This window comes from Aythya fuligula, chromosome 6 (assembly GCF_009819795.1).
Source record: "Aythya fuligula isolate bAytFul2 chromosome 6, bAytFul2.pri, whole genome shotgun sequence".
Taxonomy (NCBI): domain Eukaryota; kingdom Metazoa; phylum Chordata; class Aves; order Anseriformes; family Anatidae; genus Aythya; species Aythya fuligula.
Window position 1 is genome coordinate 20,891,214 of NC_045564.1, and position 17,388 is coordinate 20,908,601.

At 38.3% G+C, this 17,388-nt stretch overlaps 1 protein-coding gene across 2 annotated transcripts in view; it reads left to right on the forward strand.

Annotated features, from left to right (window-relative positions):
• Positions 1-706: 706 nt before the first annotated feature.
• The window catches only part of COBLL1 (cordon-bleu WH2 repeat protein like 1), a 37,357-nt gene continuing 20,675 nt past the window's right edge, over positions 707-17,388 (forward strand). Inside the window, exons 1-6 of one of the 2 annotated variants that reach the window (XM_032189958.1) lie at positions 707-879; positions 5,223-5,424; positions 6,145-6,373; positions 8,002-8,040; positions 8,925-9,022; positions 9,146-9,385. In XM_032189958.1, coding sequence (XP_032045849.1) covers positions 788-879; positions 5,223-5,424; positions 6,145-6,373; positions 8,002-8,040; positions 8,925-9,022; positions 9,146-9,385 — 900 coding nt within the window. In that variant the 5' untranslated portion in view covers positions 707-787. The remainder of the gene's footprint in view (positions 880-5,222; positions 5,425-6,144; positions 6,374-8,001; positions 8,041-8,924; positions 9,023-9,145; positions 9,386-17,388) is intronic. The other variant, XM_032189959.1, reaches the window with a different exon arrangement.

A 17,388-nucleotide genomic window follows, 5' to 3' on the forward strand; every position in this document is an offset into this window, starting at 1 on the left:
TCATGAGGTAATGCATGTCCACAGTATTGGATGTTTTCTCATCTAATGATGCAAGTCTTGATTGTAGTATCTTTTCCTTGTAATTATATACATGAAGTGTAAAAATTGATTTGAATAGAAAGGCATGTTGTAGAAATAAGTCCTGTATTCAGAATTTGCTGTAACATAAACAGATTAAGAGGTGCAGAACGTGTTGCTTTTGGACCATTAGGTGTGTTTTTGGTGGTCTTTTATTTTTTTTCAGGTTTGCAAAGGTTTGTGTGTGTGTGTGAAATAAGACAAGAAAGAATAGTAAGAAAATAAAGATAGAAAATCTATCTTCCTCTTTTGGTGAGAGGAAAATGTGAAAGCATATTGTGACTGAAATGTCAAGAAGTATTACAACACGGTAGGATTGGTATTTTATTACTGTATAGAAATAAATAGACCTAGAGCTAGTAGGATTTGTTTAAAGGATTTTAATAATCAAAAGAGAAAATTGGGGAAGAAAAGTGTGATTATTCCTCTGTCTGTCCTATAGATTAGACATATAGCCAGTGCAATTTGGCTGCATACTGTGTAGTACAGTGTTTTTATTTAGACTAATCCAGTAAATCTGTTTGGAGAATGCTCAAGAAAAGTCTTGCCTTTGTGTACTACAAAGGAGAGGAAAAAGTCATTCAATTAACTTGACTCTTAATTTTTGTATATCTGTTTCAGAAGAAAAGCTAAAGCACCTCCTCCTCCATCTGAACCCAAACCCATTGCTGTTTCTCCATTTGATGACACAGAATCAGTCAACCTCATCATGGAACAGAAAGAGAATGTAATCGATAAAGACATTGAACTGTCAGTGGTCCTGCCAGGAGATGTGATCAAATATACTACAGTTAACGGGAGGTATGATACACAGTATGATACTTTGGTTTAATTTTTCTTTCCTACTCAAGTTTACTTTGACCTTCATCCACTTTTAAACCACTCAGTAAAATACACAAGTTGTGAATTCTTTCTAGTCACTGCAGATCTCTAGGAAGAATACTGGTTTGTGTGATACATGGAGTTTTCAGATACTGTGAAAGTGTCTGTGTTAGACCTTAAAGATGAGTTCTGCTTCCTATTTAGTTACAAAGTCAAGCATTTGCTCAGTACTACTACCTATAGACTACCGTAAGTCTTAAAAAAAGGTATTATCATTTCAGAAAAAATCTATAATTCTTTTAAGAAAGCTTTTAGCTACAGCTTTGCATTTTTTTAATCAAATATGTTTTGCTGAAGCTAGTTTTAATTTGAAATGCATACTTCAGTCTGGTAATTGGCAATATAGATTGTGAGTGTAACTCCCAAGTGTCCTTTAGTTCAGAAAGACTTAGAAATTGACTGAAATCATAAATCCTAGGACTTAAAATAGTGTATTAATTATCACAGTGGGTTTACTAAGGAAATACTATTCAAACACAGCAATGGATCAGAACAGTTAGGATGCCAGTTTGTACAGACTTTTTTTTTTTGCACTGGGTAAAGTAAACGTAGCTACATCCGCCTCACATCTTAATGAGAGATAATGGGTTTTGTAGCTCAAGTCCATTTGCATGCTTTGTCATTTGCTAGAGTTGATGAGGTCACTTTCTAGATATCGAATACTGGCTTGTGGTGGAGGTTGCATTATTATTATTATTATTAGTATTTTTCTTCCAGACTACATCTCATTTTTCAGGATAAATTAAATCTGAGGTCATATTTCTTAAAACAAATGTTCTGAAATAATTGGTTACTACTATGATGCTTCATAGTGTTCTTGCTAGCATGTTTACAGCAAGGAGTATTTCTGGCTGTCAGAATTATGTATTCCGACAGGTTCCTCCTTTTTTTTTCAGTCCTTTTGTCCATGCTTGTGAGTACCATGTACTCTGTATCTTGCTTTGCTCAGAACAAAGTGCAACAAAGCAATGTTGCATATATCCTCACTCAGACAAATTATCTTGTGTGTAATTATATTTTCTATATGAGATTTTTGAATCTTCTCCTTGGTTTTAAATACAACACAGGACTTACGATTTTTCTGCAGCCAAAGAGAATCAAAAATAACTTGACAAACTTTTTTATCTAGCAGCTTGATTGTTTTAAGTTTGTTTTCCCACAAGAAAGAAATGCAGTTCGAGAAAGATTTCTCTGAATGCAGTAAATAGTTTCAATTATACGTGTCAGTAGATTAATTTAGTTTTCAACAGCCAGTATAATAATGACATGTATTTTATTTGGAAACGGTACATCAACTAATTTTTGCAGGGTAGCATGGCTTTACAGTTTCAGACACGTTTCAGACAGACCTTAGCTTTGCTGAATTTCCTTAGAACCCTTTGAGTTTCCATTTGATCCGTTCTCGAGTATTTTCAGTCATTAGGGTATTCTTAGCAAACTGTTGGTTTACTCTGTGTAGCCAGTGAATAGCCAGCTTTGTAGTGTTGCCCTACTTTTCAAAATCTATTGTACTTATATTTGTTGGTAACAAATTCAGGGGTTTTCCTGGTAGCTTTTTTTGTTTATTTGTTCTTAATTAAAACAAGTGTCTTTTTTAGAGAACAGCTTTAATAAACGCTTTTGCAAGGAAGGCCAAGGATCTATAGATTTAAGTAATCAGAGATTTATAGAAAACCAAACTGCCTGTGAGTAATTTTTTCTTATTATCTTTCTCCTGTGGCTGCTAACAGGATTTTGTCTGTTCAGTTGTGTTTACCATCAGTCTCATGATGGTAAGGCCTCATCTCTAACATTTGATCATGTAAGAATGACAACTTTCTTAATGTAGCTAAATTTTGTCCCTCGTTTTTGGAGCAGCATGTAGAAACTTGTTGCATTTTTTCCTTTAAACGCTTGATCCAGTATTTTTTATAATTTTCTTAATAAAGACATTTTACATGTTCTGGAGAACGTGATCTAGCATCTTCCAGTTGAACAGGACATTTTTGGAAGTACCAATAGAAAGCAAATTTGCAGAGAATAGCTGTTTTTGTGTACTAATTTGCATTTGCTGTTTATGAACAGCTGCATTTCTCATTTACCTGTCTGTTGCTTTTTGTGACTGGTTAAGGTGAGGGCTTGCGCTTGTCACTGGGCTGCATTTCCACAGGACAGCTTTCTGTGATCTTTGCTTGTGAATTCTTGTCCTGATCATCCTCAGCATTTGTACCTTTCTCCTACAACCAAAGGCCAGAGGAAGGGCATCTTTTAAGGCTATTTGGGTTATTTAAAAAAAATCAAAACCAACAAAAAGCACCTGAAAAGTGGTAATGGATAACTTCTAGTAGCAACCTCTCTGGCTAATAGCCTATTCAAGAAGTACTGGCTGCTGTCTTCTCTGGCTCCCTCTTCCCATGCTGTCCTGCCTCCAGTGAAATGCAGAAACAGGATAATTCGCATTTACAGCTCCCTTTCCTTTCTTATTAGGGTGAGATGGATGCAGTTGCTTTATTATGGCTTAGGAGGAAGGGAAACAGAGTAGTTCTTCGTTCTAATCGGAGCAGGCTGTGATATATGAGAGATCTGAAATAAATTCCGTCCTTTAGCAGTGTGTAGATGAAAGAACACATGTTCTTTTGTTTTGTTTTTTCCAGTGCTTAGTGTATTTCTCATGGTATTCCTCAGGGTGATGTATATCTCCTAGATGAGGGCATGGGAGTTCATTACATTCTTCTATAATTCTTCAGACTATTTGGTACCTGTTTTTTGACACCTTCTAGAGCATCATTTCTGCATGGTTTTCGGTTTTATTTTTCCTCCTGCTTTAGTCTCCTGAGGCAAGTGTTCTCTTCTGCCGTTTAACCAAGCAGAAACTTTCCCCAGGGGAAGGAAAAAAAAAAAAAAAGTAACTGGAAGGTCAGCATGTGCACCAGGGAGTCCAGCCCAGCTGCCACAAATTAGGAGACAGTTTGCTTATGGGATGCATGGCCTGTTCTTTAAGTACAAGTGTAAATGGATTATGTTCTAGGGTTAATTAAAGGGCCCACAATAATTTCCAAGCTTCAGTCATTCTTAATTCTTTTTACAGATCTGTATCATGTGAAAAGTCTGTTTTAACTTCCTACTTAATGTATAAATGTATTCACAATCTCTATATCATCTAGGATTCTGCTTAGCTTGATGCTTTGTAGATGCTATCTCCACATTTTGTTATGCTACCAGAATACTTCCATCTGTTACGTGATTACATCTAGAATTTAAGATTTCTGATAAAGCCATACTAGCCAAACCCTGTATTAATTTTCACTTAAACACTTCAGTATTCTTTTCATTTTTTTGACTGCTTCACAGACTTTTAAATTATTTTTGTAATATCCTTGTGAAGCACAGTAGATGATAGATTTCCATATTTGTAGCTGTAACCACAAGATGCGGAGGATGTCAAAATGAAATGGTCCTTACAGATTATTGTCCTGTTCTTAGAATAAATAAATAGGAATGACCAGTTCCACTGATGTGATAATCTTGTAACCTGTTTAATTGCTGTAATATACAAAGTTACTGTATTCTCCTTACCTCCAGTCTGTGTAACACTTCTATGATACTTCTGTTTAAATGCAGGTTTAGGCTGAATATTCCCAGTTGCTTCTGGAATTTATTTACTGTCTTAATATGCTGTTTTGCATATTTTTCATTGCATTGTGAGACAAAAGGACATACAGTTAGTGATCATAAAGGAAAAATTCAGTTTGACTTGCTTCATTGTGAAAAGGACATCTGTTGCATTACATAGAGCTTCTCAAGAAATGGCATTCAGCTACTGCACTGTGATTTAGTTTCTTCCCCTTCATCTGTGCTAAACACCTGGCTCTTGTTTGGTGATCCCTAAATCTGTAAAAGGTGACTTCCTCAAAATTCATTTCATCTGCTTCCTCGAAATTGCTTATACTTACTCAGAATTTCTGAGAATAAAGTTTCTTGTAACCTCAAAGTAGATACCAAAATCTTTGGAAAGAGACTGTTCTTAATGAATAGCAGGGCATTTGTCACCACTGATATAGTTTCCATTAAATATCCAATGAGTTGGCTAGTCTGCACCTCCCTAGTGGCCTCAGGAAACACATCACCCAAGCGAAAACGTCCTGCTCTATTCTCGCGTTTGGTATACTTCTGTGCAAGCTGGTTCATTTTCTTTAGTGGTGGTGGTTGTTTTTTAATGTTAAATGTTTAGTATCATGCTTTGTTTTACAGCTTATTTAGTTGCTACTATGGCTGTTTTACAGGAAGCCGATGATGGACTTGCTGATCTTTCTCTGTGCACAGTATCATTTAAATCCCTCAAGTTATACCATAGAGTTGGTATCGGCAGAAAATAGCCAGATAAAATTCAAACCTAATACACCAGTGGGGATGCTTGAAGTGGAAAAGGTGATTGTAAAGCCAAAACAAATGGATAAGAAGAAACCTGTTCCTGTTATACCTGAGGTAAGAACTAAAATAACAAGTTGAGTTGGCAGCTCAGCCTCATTTCAGCTTTCCCTGTTGTATCTCATCCTCTTAGCATGCACCCCCTGTGAAAAGCTTGGCTCTGTGTTCCAGATAGCCTCTTCTCAACTCATAATATGTGTCTTGCTGTGTGTGGTTTGTGCATATGCATACTGTACTTTTTTGTTACTCTGCTCTTTTTCTTTTTAATACATACCCTTAAGAAGGTAAGGGCTTTTAGAAATACTAAAGCCATTTCTGGGAGTTGCCTAAATCTTTCCTTCTTTTTTTGTAAACCTGCAGTATAAAAGAATGCTGTGTTTTGTTGTTTTTTAATTTATCTAAAGCACTTAAACAAGGCCAGGGGAGCCCTTCAGCTGCCCTTTTACCTTTGTCCTACGCCCACACATAGACATTTATGGCTCATTTGTTGTCTTCTCTAGCTACCTAATGTAACCTAGTAGGGCATCCTAGTCCAAGTGTGTACCCTGCTGGACAGACAACTGACAGATGCTAAGGGTGGAGCAGGCTATTTCATGGGTCCTTTCCTTAGGTAGAAGTGAATTGCAAATGAATTCTTAGTTTCTCTTGTAATCTTGCTAAATGTGTAACATTAAAGCTGACACTAATGGGAATTCCTGTGATTACTGTAAGACTGTTACGAAAATGCCAGTTTCAGAATTTGTGCAGGATATTTATTTGAAATTCTCTTCTCTTTAGCAAACAGTAAGGGTAGTGATAAACTACAAGAAGACACAGAAGACAGTAGTAAGAGTTAGTCCGCATTCACCCCTTCAAGAACTCATACCAATTATCTGTAGTAAATGTGAGTTTGATCCTTCGCAAACTGTGTTGCTGAAGAATTACCAGTCTCAAGAAGCTCTTGATGTGACAAAATCTCTTAATGACCTTGGACTAAGAGAATTATATGCCATGGATATCAGTCGAGGTAAGATAACTTTTGTAAATTGATCTCAAAAAAGATAGCTACTCAGTATTTCAGTAAAGTATACTTTTTGCTTTGGTGTGAGTAGTTTTTTGGTAGTGGTGTTTTTGTTTTTAATGTAAAGAAATTAATTTCAAGCAATTTGGTATGTATTTCACTGATCTTCCACAAAATTCAAACTTAAAGTGTAGCTGTAACTCTATTAAGAAATGTTATATGAAGGTTTTATTTTTTAACAAAGTGTTGGGTAACAGCAAAGGTGGCTCAGTACAAAGCAACATTTAAAAACAATCACTTCCCTACTCCTGCCCCTTCTCAAAAAGACCAATAATTCTGTACTTCCCGTAGCTCATAGAAGCCGCATAAGATCATGATGAGCTGAGAAGTATAGAAACACCATAGATACATGGTTTTGCTTTAAAATTCTGAAATATTAGACTATTGTGATAATGCTTTCCTGTGTAATATTTGTATTTGTTAATTTCATACGTAGATTGAGAAGGAGTAATAATTATCTTTGTAACTATGGTCAAGCAGGGGTACTGTTAGCTAACTTGCCTATATTTGTGCAGACATCCTATCATGGTTTTAACTTTAGCTGTAAGCCTATCTCTATAATGAAAAGCTTAATACACTGTGATTAAAAATTCTATACAATGTGTTTTGTTTAATTTCAGGCATTTTTCACAGGAAATTTTTGCCCCAGTATTGAATGTACTAATAACAGACTCATTCCTATTCTGGACCACTGTTCTATTTTTGTCCTTTGTTTTCTTTTCTTCTCTAACTGTGCCCCCTTAGATATGATAACCTTATCCTTTGGTTTCAAAAGTTCTCTCAACTGCTTCACAAAGGGCAATTATCTTGAACAAAGAATGTCAGGTTTGGAAAATATGCTCTTTTCCCATGGAGAAAACAAAAATGAAATACTTTTTATCGCTTATTTTTCTTCTTGCCTAAACATGTTATTTGGACTGCATGCAACCATAGTGAATTGTTATTTATTATCTGGCTACTGCTGTCCTCCACAGACTGGCAGAGCTGCCTTTTGCACAGAGTGAACCATTTGTCATTTGAATCAAGTAACAGCCAAAAATCTATAGGAGAGAATACAAGGGAATACACACTTTCTGCAAGGCTATGCCCAACTAGGAACTCTAGATGTGCTACAGTTCATTCAATGCAAACTAGTTCACAGTTTCCATTTTGTAGACAACTTCTAAGCTCTGAATTTTCAGCTTTCTTCATGAAAGTAAATAGTGAGATGTGCCATGTAACAGACTATAAATTTAAATTGTATTTTACTCAGATTATATTTTCATTATACATTTTTTTTCCATTTTCCAAGTTATGGACAATCCAAAATTTACAGAGCAAACTATTTTATATTCTAGTCTCTTCCTCTTTAGAAGTGTCAATGGAACCTCTATCTGAGATTCCAGTCTGTGATTGCATGTCTTCAGGCTCACTCTTATATGGTATTTTAGCATTGGGTGGTAAAGGTACATATTCTTTTTCTTCAGTTGTTTTTCCTAACGTTGAAGTTTCAGCTTGGCTTTCTGTGTTTATAACTTCTAACTACATCCTTGATTCAGACTGAGACTTTGTCTTTCTTTTTTGTCTTTCTGTAGCCACATCACCAGTCAATTTAAACTTACCATCTTTGCAAGGTAGGCTTTACTGAAATCTGCAGTGAAACTGTAGCACTTACATGATACTACCATCCTCTTCTATTATAACATCTGCTTAACTGTAACAGGAGCAATTATCTCTGTACTATTATAAATGCATATTAAGAAAAGTTAATACACAAATTGATATACTAAGCTGTATATAAAGTATTTCTGTATAGTTTTACTTTGATTAATTAAATTTATAGTCATGCTTATATTGATCCTAGTCCCACAGTGGTCTTGCTGCTGCTTTCTGTTGGTTATTGCATTTGCATTCAATGAGATTTCTTTAAGAAAATTAAATCTAGTGAAAATCAGAGACACAACATCTATATTTACAAATTGTCTGCATGAGTTAAGACCATGTAGGGAGAATAACTTCTGCAAGATATAGTTATCTTTACCATGACTGTGTGCAAGTTGTGCGTGCAGCACCTATTAGGTCTTTCAGTGATGTTTCTCCATAGTCATACCATGTGCATGCTTGTACCTGACCTGCCCCACTTCACACTTTGCTATGTATTTAAGCTGTTGTGAATTGTGAACTGAAGAAGTCTCTTCAGACTGATGCTCTTTTCTCTCCTATGGCCTTTGTCATATGAACCATAACACATGACAAGTGGGATGGGTTGGGTTAAGTGCTGGGGGTATTAATAGCAGCTGAAACTCAGCTATTCTGAGCTCAGAGAAAGAGTGGTGAACGCTGATGGTAGGAAACCTGTTCATTTTACAGCTTTTAGAAAAACTATTAATGTAAGCGATTTATGGTGTGCTTTGTATATCCTTCCAGAAGGCTTATGACAGACAGTGGAAAAAGCAAGAATACGGGAGAAATAATCTGTGCAATAAATAACATCTAGAACTATTATTTCCTATTTTAGATGCCTACCAAATGTCTGAAAACTCAGAAGCTCTAAAAGAGAAAGAAAACAAAGGTTTTTTCAGCTTTTTTCAGCGAAGCAAGAAAAAAAGAGAACAAGTAAGATGTAACTTGATATAAGCAAAACTTCTATAAACTTATTTACATTGAGCTGTCATTACTGTTGATTGTTTTCTGGAAAGTATAAGTAACTTATTTTTTGTCTTCCCCATGAATCCCAAGGCTGCCAGTGCCCCAGCAACTCCATTAATGAGCAAGCCAAGGCCAACATTTATCACAAGATCCAACACTGTTAGCAAGCAGTATGACTCAAACACTATGCCGTCTGAAATGCCAAAGAAGCGGAGAGCTCCTTTACCACCTATGCCAAATTCTCAGAGTGCCCCCCAGGAACTTGCACAAGCCCAAGCCAGACCAGCATCTGATACTGTGAAATCTAACAGCCTTGACAGGAATGAACAGGTTAGTTACATTTACTTCACTTCTTTTAAAGCGAGAAGTTTTGAGAGAGTAACCTTGATAGCCTTGTTACTTTAGGCCTCAGCTGATATATGAATGGTAAATAAAAGTGAAGCGCTTGCTTTTAAAAAATTGAGTTTGAAAATAACTTGGAAGATGCATTTCTTCTAGTCTTTGTCATGTATGCGAAGTAGTTGCTGTATTTTGGAAATGGAAAACCAACTTCTTACGTAAGTTGTGAGGATCTTTTTGGTCTTTTGGATGAATAGCCTTTACATATTTAAATGTTGGAACATTGCCTTACTTTGCTGTGTCTTGTAATTGATGTTTTAGTTTAATGTGTCACTTTTAATGTTTCAGTTATATATGATAAAGAGTAGTTTATTACATTACTAGAAAAAGAGGAAATCCTGGAAACGATTCTTGTGCTTCCAGCAAGTTAAAGCAAAGTTTTATTTTAATGAAACAGAGATGTACTTGATTGAAGCTTTGAGGTGCTGGATATATATTTAAGTTACCCATATACACAGAACTGCACATATACACAGCACTGCAGAGATTCTGCCAACAGAAGTTGGGAAAACAGTTGATGCATTGTGCAAGGTATTTACAATATTGTCAGTTGTGAATTCCAAATAAAGATCAAGGTTAAAATTGTCATTACAAATTGAAACTTCTTAAAAATTTCATATTTTGATTTGAATCCAGAATCTGAAGGTGGTCTTTAATAAATGAGGTTATTGGCGTGCTAAAAACATAAAATGCAGAACTAAATGAAATTCCAGGCTGAGGGATTAATTCTGTGTTAGATTTAGACGAGAAGTTTCAAACTGTGACTGCCTATATCTTTATATGTTGATTTGCTCTTTCATTGATGCACAGAACCACAAGAGAGCACTGTTTAACAGAAGTTCTGAATTTGTATATTGTGTCCTGCTGAAATGCTTTAATGTTAGGAGACAAAGATTTCTTTCTGTATTTTAATAAAAGGAACTTTGGAGAAAAAAAAAAAAGAATCATGATTTTTTTTTTTTTTTTTTACTTCATCATGTTTGTCTTTTAATTGAATTCAAACTTTTTGAAAATAAGCTATTAATGTCAACATACTTTAAATGATTAATATCCTATTATGTCTAACAGTAATCTATGACTGCTGGGCCAGGATCTGTCACTCAACAAAATTGCTTAGTTTTATTATTTTATACTGACATTTCTTATTCATCTAAAGTGATTTGACTGAAGCTGAATAACTCCTTTTTAAAAAAAAAAAAAAAAAAAGGACAGAAGTCCATATAGAAAATATACACAAAAATTTAACTTTAATCAATGTTATACTATTTTTTCTATAACTTTGAAGCTTTTGGCTTGTTTGTTTGTTTTTTTGTTTTTTTTTTTCCTTTTGAGATTATTCCTGTTTAATTCTGATTTGATTGCACAGTAGTTTATCAGATAATAAAGAGCTTGGGACCTAAATGTGAGTTAGTATTTGCTGCACAATTTGAATTGGATTAATTTGTGTAAAATATTTTGTCCTTTTTAATATCTGTTTTCCATTAAATATCATCTAGTGAATTAATTTGGACTGCAATAGTACATATTGCTTAACTTGATGAGGGACCACTTAGGAAGTACCTAATGGGAGACTTCCTTGGGAGGACAAAGCTGCTCTGGAGCAGTGCTGAGAGATTTTCAGAGACAGCCTCCCTGCAGCACAAAAGTGGACCATTCTCCTATGTGGGAAAAGGAGAACACATAAAAATAAACCATCTTGGTTAAACAGAGAGCTGCTGGTAGAACTCAAGTGCAAAAATGTGAGGGATGGAAAGGGGACAGAACAATTCCTAAAGAGCTTAGGCCAGAAAGGCTTATTGGACGTACCTAGATGTAGACAGGAGTGTAAAGGCAAGCCTGGAGCTTGGAATGACAAGAGGTTTCAAGAATAATATGAAGGCTTGTATGTTAGTAGAAAGCACAAGTACAAGGCCGAGGGACAGGATCACTTATCTCCACTTTGACACAGTTGTCAGCAATGCTGATGTTTCTTTTTATTTATTTATTTATTTTTAACAAATTGGTAAGGTATGGATTAGACAGAAGAAACTCAAGATAGGATGAAAACCTACTAAACACTTCAAATGGTTAATGGTTCAGCCAGATTGGTGTGGTGCAGCTCCTGAGGAGCTCATAGTATGTCTAATACTGTTAAATATCATAATAAACAACCCAGATGATGCAGTTGAATGCACTCTCAACAAACTTGTAGTTGACACCAAACTGGGAGGAGAAAGATAGGTATGCCAGAAGAACCACCATTCAGGGAGATCACAACCATCTGGAATTAAGGCTCAGATAGGATCTAATCACACTGTTCTGATGCTCAGAAGGTATTATAAGGAATGTAGAGGTGTTCTGTTGCTTAGGTGGCAGGATGAGGGTCTACAGGCATTAGTTGCTTCAGAGAAAGTTTCATTCAGGTATAAGAAGAAAATTCTCCATTGTGAAAACAATTTAATGTTGGAAAAGGTTTTTCAGAGAAGTGATAGAAGGTCCCTTACTGGAAATAATGAAGATGTGCCTTGGCAGGTTCCTGCAATAATCTAATCTAAGACCCTTCTTTCAACAGAGGGTTGGACTGAATGATGTCCAGAAGTCCTATCCCACCTAGACTTTTCTGTTTCACATGGGTGAATGAGAGTCTTGATTTTCAAAACCATGCGTCCATAATTGGGAGGACAGAAAAAATCTGATAGGCCTACCTGACTAACATAAACCCACCAAAAGATACTTGTTTGGCTGTGAGATTGGGCGCTACCTGAGTAATGTTGGCCAGGGGAAGGTTTGGAAGCTTGTTTTTCTTAGAGCTTCCACTGAAGTTTCTAAAACAAACAAAAAAGAACCTCTGGCTTCTGGTTTCATTTAACTGTAAAATAAAGGACAGTTCCCTTAAAAATATAAAGTGTTAGGTGAGAGACAATGTAAAATTGTTTTATCTAAATAAAATGTCATCTGTAGGATTTGCAGCTTTATAAATGAGATTGGGCACTATTTAACTGCACGGTAAGAATTAGTCTGTAGTCCATGAATTTATATCCTAAATACAGAATTTGAAATGAGACGTAAGCTTTAGAGAATAAAGTTAGTTTTGATAGTTGCACAGCATTTTTCAGCCGTAGCATGTGCATCAATAGTTTCTTAAGCCTAAGTGGCCAAATAATACCATTTTAGTCCAATTCATTTGTCAGTAATGCAGCAAGTACAATGGTCACACTAGACTACGATTATTTCATTGTAAATAATATAGAAACTTGCTCTTGTATTCCCCATTGTTGAAAATGTGCATCCTGCTGCTGTAATTTAAAGTGATTGCTCTTTTGACTGACTGGTGTGTTTGCTAGGCTCTTTAGACTGACTGAGGGTTTTATTGTTACTTTTCATGGGAGTTTTACAGCGTCCCGTTATATGAATTTACAAAACTTAAAATGTAATTTTTTTAAGGGGTTACTTTTTATCTGCTTCTGTATTATTCAAAGCATTTAATTGCAAATCGTATTGCATTTCAGAATGCCTTAGTTCTGAAGCCTTCAGTTTATTTGGCAAACTGGATACATACCTCAGTTCTTTTCTGGACCAGGATGACCTTCCACATGTGCCTTATTATGGACAAAACTCCTTTGTAACGTCCACAAGGAAGACAAAGTGAAATGTCAATTTTGCCTGGATAAACTGTTTGGCTGTTTTTGACAGAAACATGCCAAAGTAGTAACATCAGACAACAGTGAAACGAGCCAACTTGAAGGGAACAGTGTTCTCACTGTTGTCTTTCTTCAAACTCACAGTGTATTGTAGTCCAATTTCTCACAATATGAAAAAGGGTTTAACATTTACCTCCTACAGCTTCATCCCTTCCCTTAAGAAAGAAACTGCTTTCTCTTTGTATGAGCAGTTACATTCTGGTTGGATTGTTTTTTGTCTTAATTTCAGAATGATTATGGAATTAGGTTTTGAAGATAGATAGTTCCTATTATTAGGTGAGAAATTAGTATGATGGCTGTGAGGGTGTGGCTTTTACAAGTTTATTTTTAGCATGATTTGTTTATTCTTTGGAAGATGCAGAAGATGACTTGTACAGTTTAAATATCGTGTTTGTCCAGTAAATTTCTACATTAAATCAGATGGAAAATTCCTCACTTATTTGTTAGTTCTAATTTTGGGCAAGATGGCTCTTGCCAGAAGTGCATTTAGAGCTAGCAAGTTTAAAAACACTTGAAAGTGGAGAGGACTGTCAAGGGTTTTCGGAAAGTGGTAATGTATAATGCCATTTACATACATATACATTCATACATATATAGAATCATAGAATCATAGAATATCCTGAGTTGGAAGGGACCCTTAAGGATCATCAAGTCCAACTCTTGACACCGCACAGGTCTACCCAAAAGTTCAGACCATGTGCCTAAGTTCATAGTCCAATCTCTTCTTAAATTCAGACAGGCTCGGTGCAGTGACCACTTCCCTGGGGAGCCTGTTCCAGTGTGCAACCACCCTCTCTGTGAAGAACCCCCTCCTGACGTCCAGCCTAAATTTCCCCTGCCTCAGCTTAACCCCATTCCCGCGGGTCCTGTCACTAGTGTTAATGGAGAAAAGGTCTCCTGCCTCTTGACAACCCCTTACGAGGAAGTTGTAGACTGTGATGAGGTCTCCCCTCAGCCTCCTCTTCTCCAGGCTGAACAGGCCCAGTGACCTCAGCCGTTCCTCGTACGTCTTCCCCTCAAGGCCTTTCACCATCTTCGTAGCCCTCCTCTGGACACTTTCCAACAGTTTCATGTCCTTTTTATACTGTGGTGCCCAGAACTGCACACAGTACTCGAGGTGAGGCTGCACCAGCGCAGAGTAGAGCGGGACAATCACCTCCCTTGACCTACTAGCGATGCCGTGCTTGATGCACCCCAGGACACGATTGGCCCTCCTGGCTGCCAGGGCACATTGCTGGCTCATATTCAACTTGCTGTCTACCACGACCCCCAGATCCCTCTCTTCTAGGCTGCTCTCCAGCGTCTCATCGCCCAGTCTGTACATGCAGCCAGGGTTTCCCCGTCCCAGGTGCAGGACCCGGCACTTGCTCTTATTGAACTTCATGCAGTTGGTGATCACCCAGCTCTCCAACCTGTCCAGATCCCTCTGAGGCCTTTACGCCCTCATTTGAGTCCACAACTCCTCCAAGTTTGGTGTCATCAGCAAACTTGCTCAAAATACCCTCTATTCCTACATCCAGATCGTTTATAAAAATATTGAAAAGTACCGGCCCTAAAATGGAGCCTTGAGGGACCCCACTGGTGACCGCCCGCCAGCCTGACGCAGCCCCATTTACCATAACCCTTTGGGCCCTGCCCGTTAGCCAATTGCTCACCCATTGTATGATGTTTTTATTTAGCTGTATGGTGGACATTTTGTCCAGTAGGATCCTATGGGAAACCGTGTCAAAAGCCTTGCTGAAGTCCAGAAAAATCACATCAGCTGGTTTCCCTTGGTCCACCATACGGGTGATCTTATCATAAAAGGAAATCAGGTTAGTTAGGCAGGACCTACCCTTCACAAACCCATGCTGGCTGGGACCAATGACTGCTTTGTCCCCCAGGTGCGCCTCAATAAGTCCGAGAACCAACTTCTCCATGATTTTACCAGGCACTGACGTGAGACTGACAGGCCTGTAATTGCTAGGGTCTTCTTTCTGACCCTTCTTGAAAATTGGCACAACATTTGCCAGCTTCCAGTCTACCGGGACCTCTCCAAATTCCCAGGATCGTTGAAAAATAATTGAAAGAGGTTCCGCGATGACATCCGCCAACTCTTTCAGCACCCGGGGATGAATCCCATCCGGACCCATGGACTTGTAGGGATCCAGGTGGAGTAGCAAATCCCGCACACGTTCAGGGTCAGTTGGGAGTTTGTCATCCCCACTGTCCCGGTCCTCCAGCTCAGGGCACCCTGGGTCCCGAAGCCCATCATCGGCATTGAAGACAGAGGCAAAGAAGGCGTTAAGCATCTCTGCTTTGCCTACGTCATCGTCTGTGAGGAGACCTTCCCTATCAAGGAGTGGCCCTATGTATTCTTTAGTTCTCCTTTTTCCATTTACATATCTAAAAAAACCCTTTTTATTTTCTCTCACAGACACAGCCAGCTTCAACTCTAGCTGTGCTTTGGCCACTCGAACTTTCTCCCTACAAACACGAACAGCATCCCTGTATTCTTTCCATGACGCCTGGCCCTCCTTCCAGTAGCGAAACACTCTCTGTTTCCGCCTAATCTCCATTAGAACATTCCTGGTCAGACACGCCGGCCTCCTGCCCCGCCTGCCTGACTTGCGATATTTTGGAATTGCCTTATCTTGTGCTTCTAGGAGGCATCGCTTAAAGAGTGACCAGCACTGGTGGACATCGAGGCCTTCAAGAGCAGTTTCCCAGGGGACCTTACTGACTAGTTCCCTGAGCAGCCTGAAGTCCGCTTTCCCCATATCTAGGGATGAGGTTTTGGTGGCACTTTTCCTTCTGTCACCATAAATTTTGAACTCAACCACTTCATGGTCGCTATGACCGAGGCGGCCACCAATCACCACATCTCCCACCAGACCCTCTCTGTTTTCTAGCAACAGGTCTAGGAGGGCACCTTTCCTAGTTGGCTCCGTTAGCACCTGTACCAAGAAGTTATCATCTAGGTGCTTCATGAACCTCCTGGACTTGCTCGTGTCAGCCGTGTGGCACTCCCAGTTAACGTCCGGCAAGTTGAAGTCCCCCATAAGGACAAGGGGAGTTAATCTCGAGGCCTCTCTTAGTTCTGTAAAGAATAATTTATCGGCGCTATCGTCCTGGCCAGGCGGTCTGTAATAGACTCCCACAACGACATCCCCTTTATTCGTTCGTCCCTTGATCCTTACCCAGAGGCTCTCAACTTTGCCATCGCCGACCTGAAGTTCCACACAGTCCAGCCCCTGCTTCACATACATCGCCACCCCACCACCTCGCCTACCCTGCCTGTCCCTCCTGAAGAGCCTGTAACCATCTATCGCAACACCCCAGTCACAGGACTCATCCCACCAGGTTTCGCTTATGCCGATGATGTCGTAGTTGCGGGACTGGGCCAGGACTTCTAGCTCATCTATTTTATTCCTCATACTGCGTGCGTTTGTGTAAAAGCATTTCAAGTGCATCTCCTTACACTCAGCACCTTGTGGATCTGACCAAAGGACCTCACTGGCACACAGCCCCTCTGATTCTAGCGTACCATCCCTTAGGTCTTCACCGGCGCGCCTGGTTTTAGCCCTTTCCCCCTTCGACTCTAGTTTAAAGCCCTATCTATCAGCCCTGCCAACTCCTGACCAAAGATCCTTACCCCTCTCACATATATATATGTGTGTGTGTGTGTGTGTGTATGTATATGTATATATCCTTATGTATATATCCTCAGTTTTTGTAGAAGTAGATGCAGTTTTCCAGTTCTGATGTTTCTTTAAAAGAAAAGCATTTGATTATATCCAAAATGCCATTGCCACTGTTCTTCTGAATGCTTTATTTATAAAAACTAGACTATGATACCTTCATATCTTTTCTTCATGAATGTTTGTCTCCATACGTTGTTTTCAGTTTTTGTAAAGAAGTGTACATAAACTGTGCTTTGGTCAGAACAATTAAATAGAGATTTTTAGTCAAAACACCTACAGTTTAAAATGATGGATTGAACTTCTCAAGTGTAGAAATACAGCTTGCTTTTATTTACTCAACCGTAACTTCGAAAGAAATTGAAATTTCTGGTCTACCCCTTAGAAAAGCAAGAGAAGATGGAGGAAAAGAGAGGGGTTAGGAAGCAACTAAACCATAAAGTGTTTCTGAAAAAGATGTATTAGTCACTGTCATGGATCAACTTGGAAGATTGCTGAGAAGGATGAGTTCCATACTTCAGAAGTTATACCAGAGGCTCAGTTGCCTGTGCTCTTTGGAGGAGAAGTTGGGCAA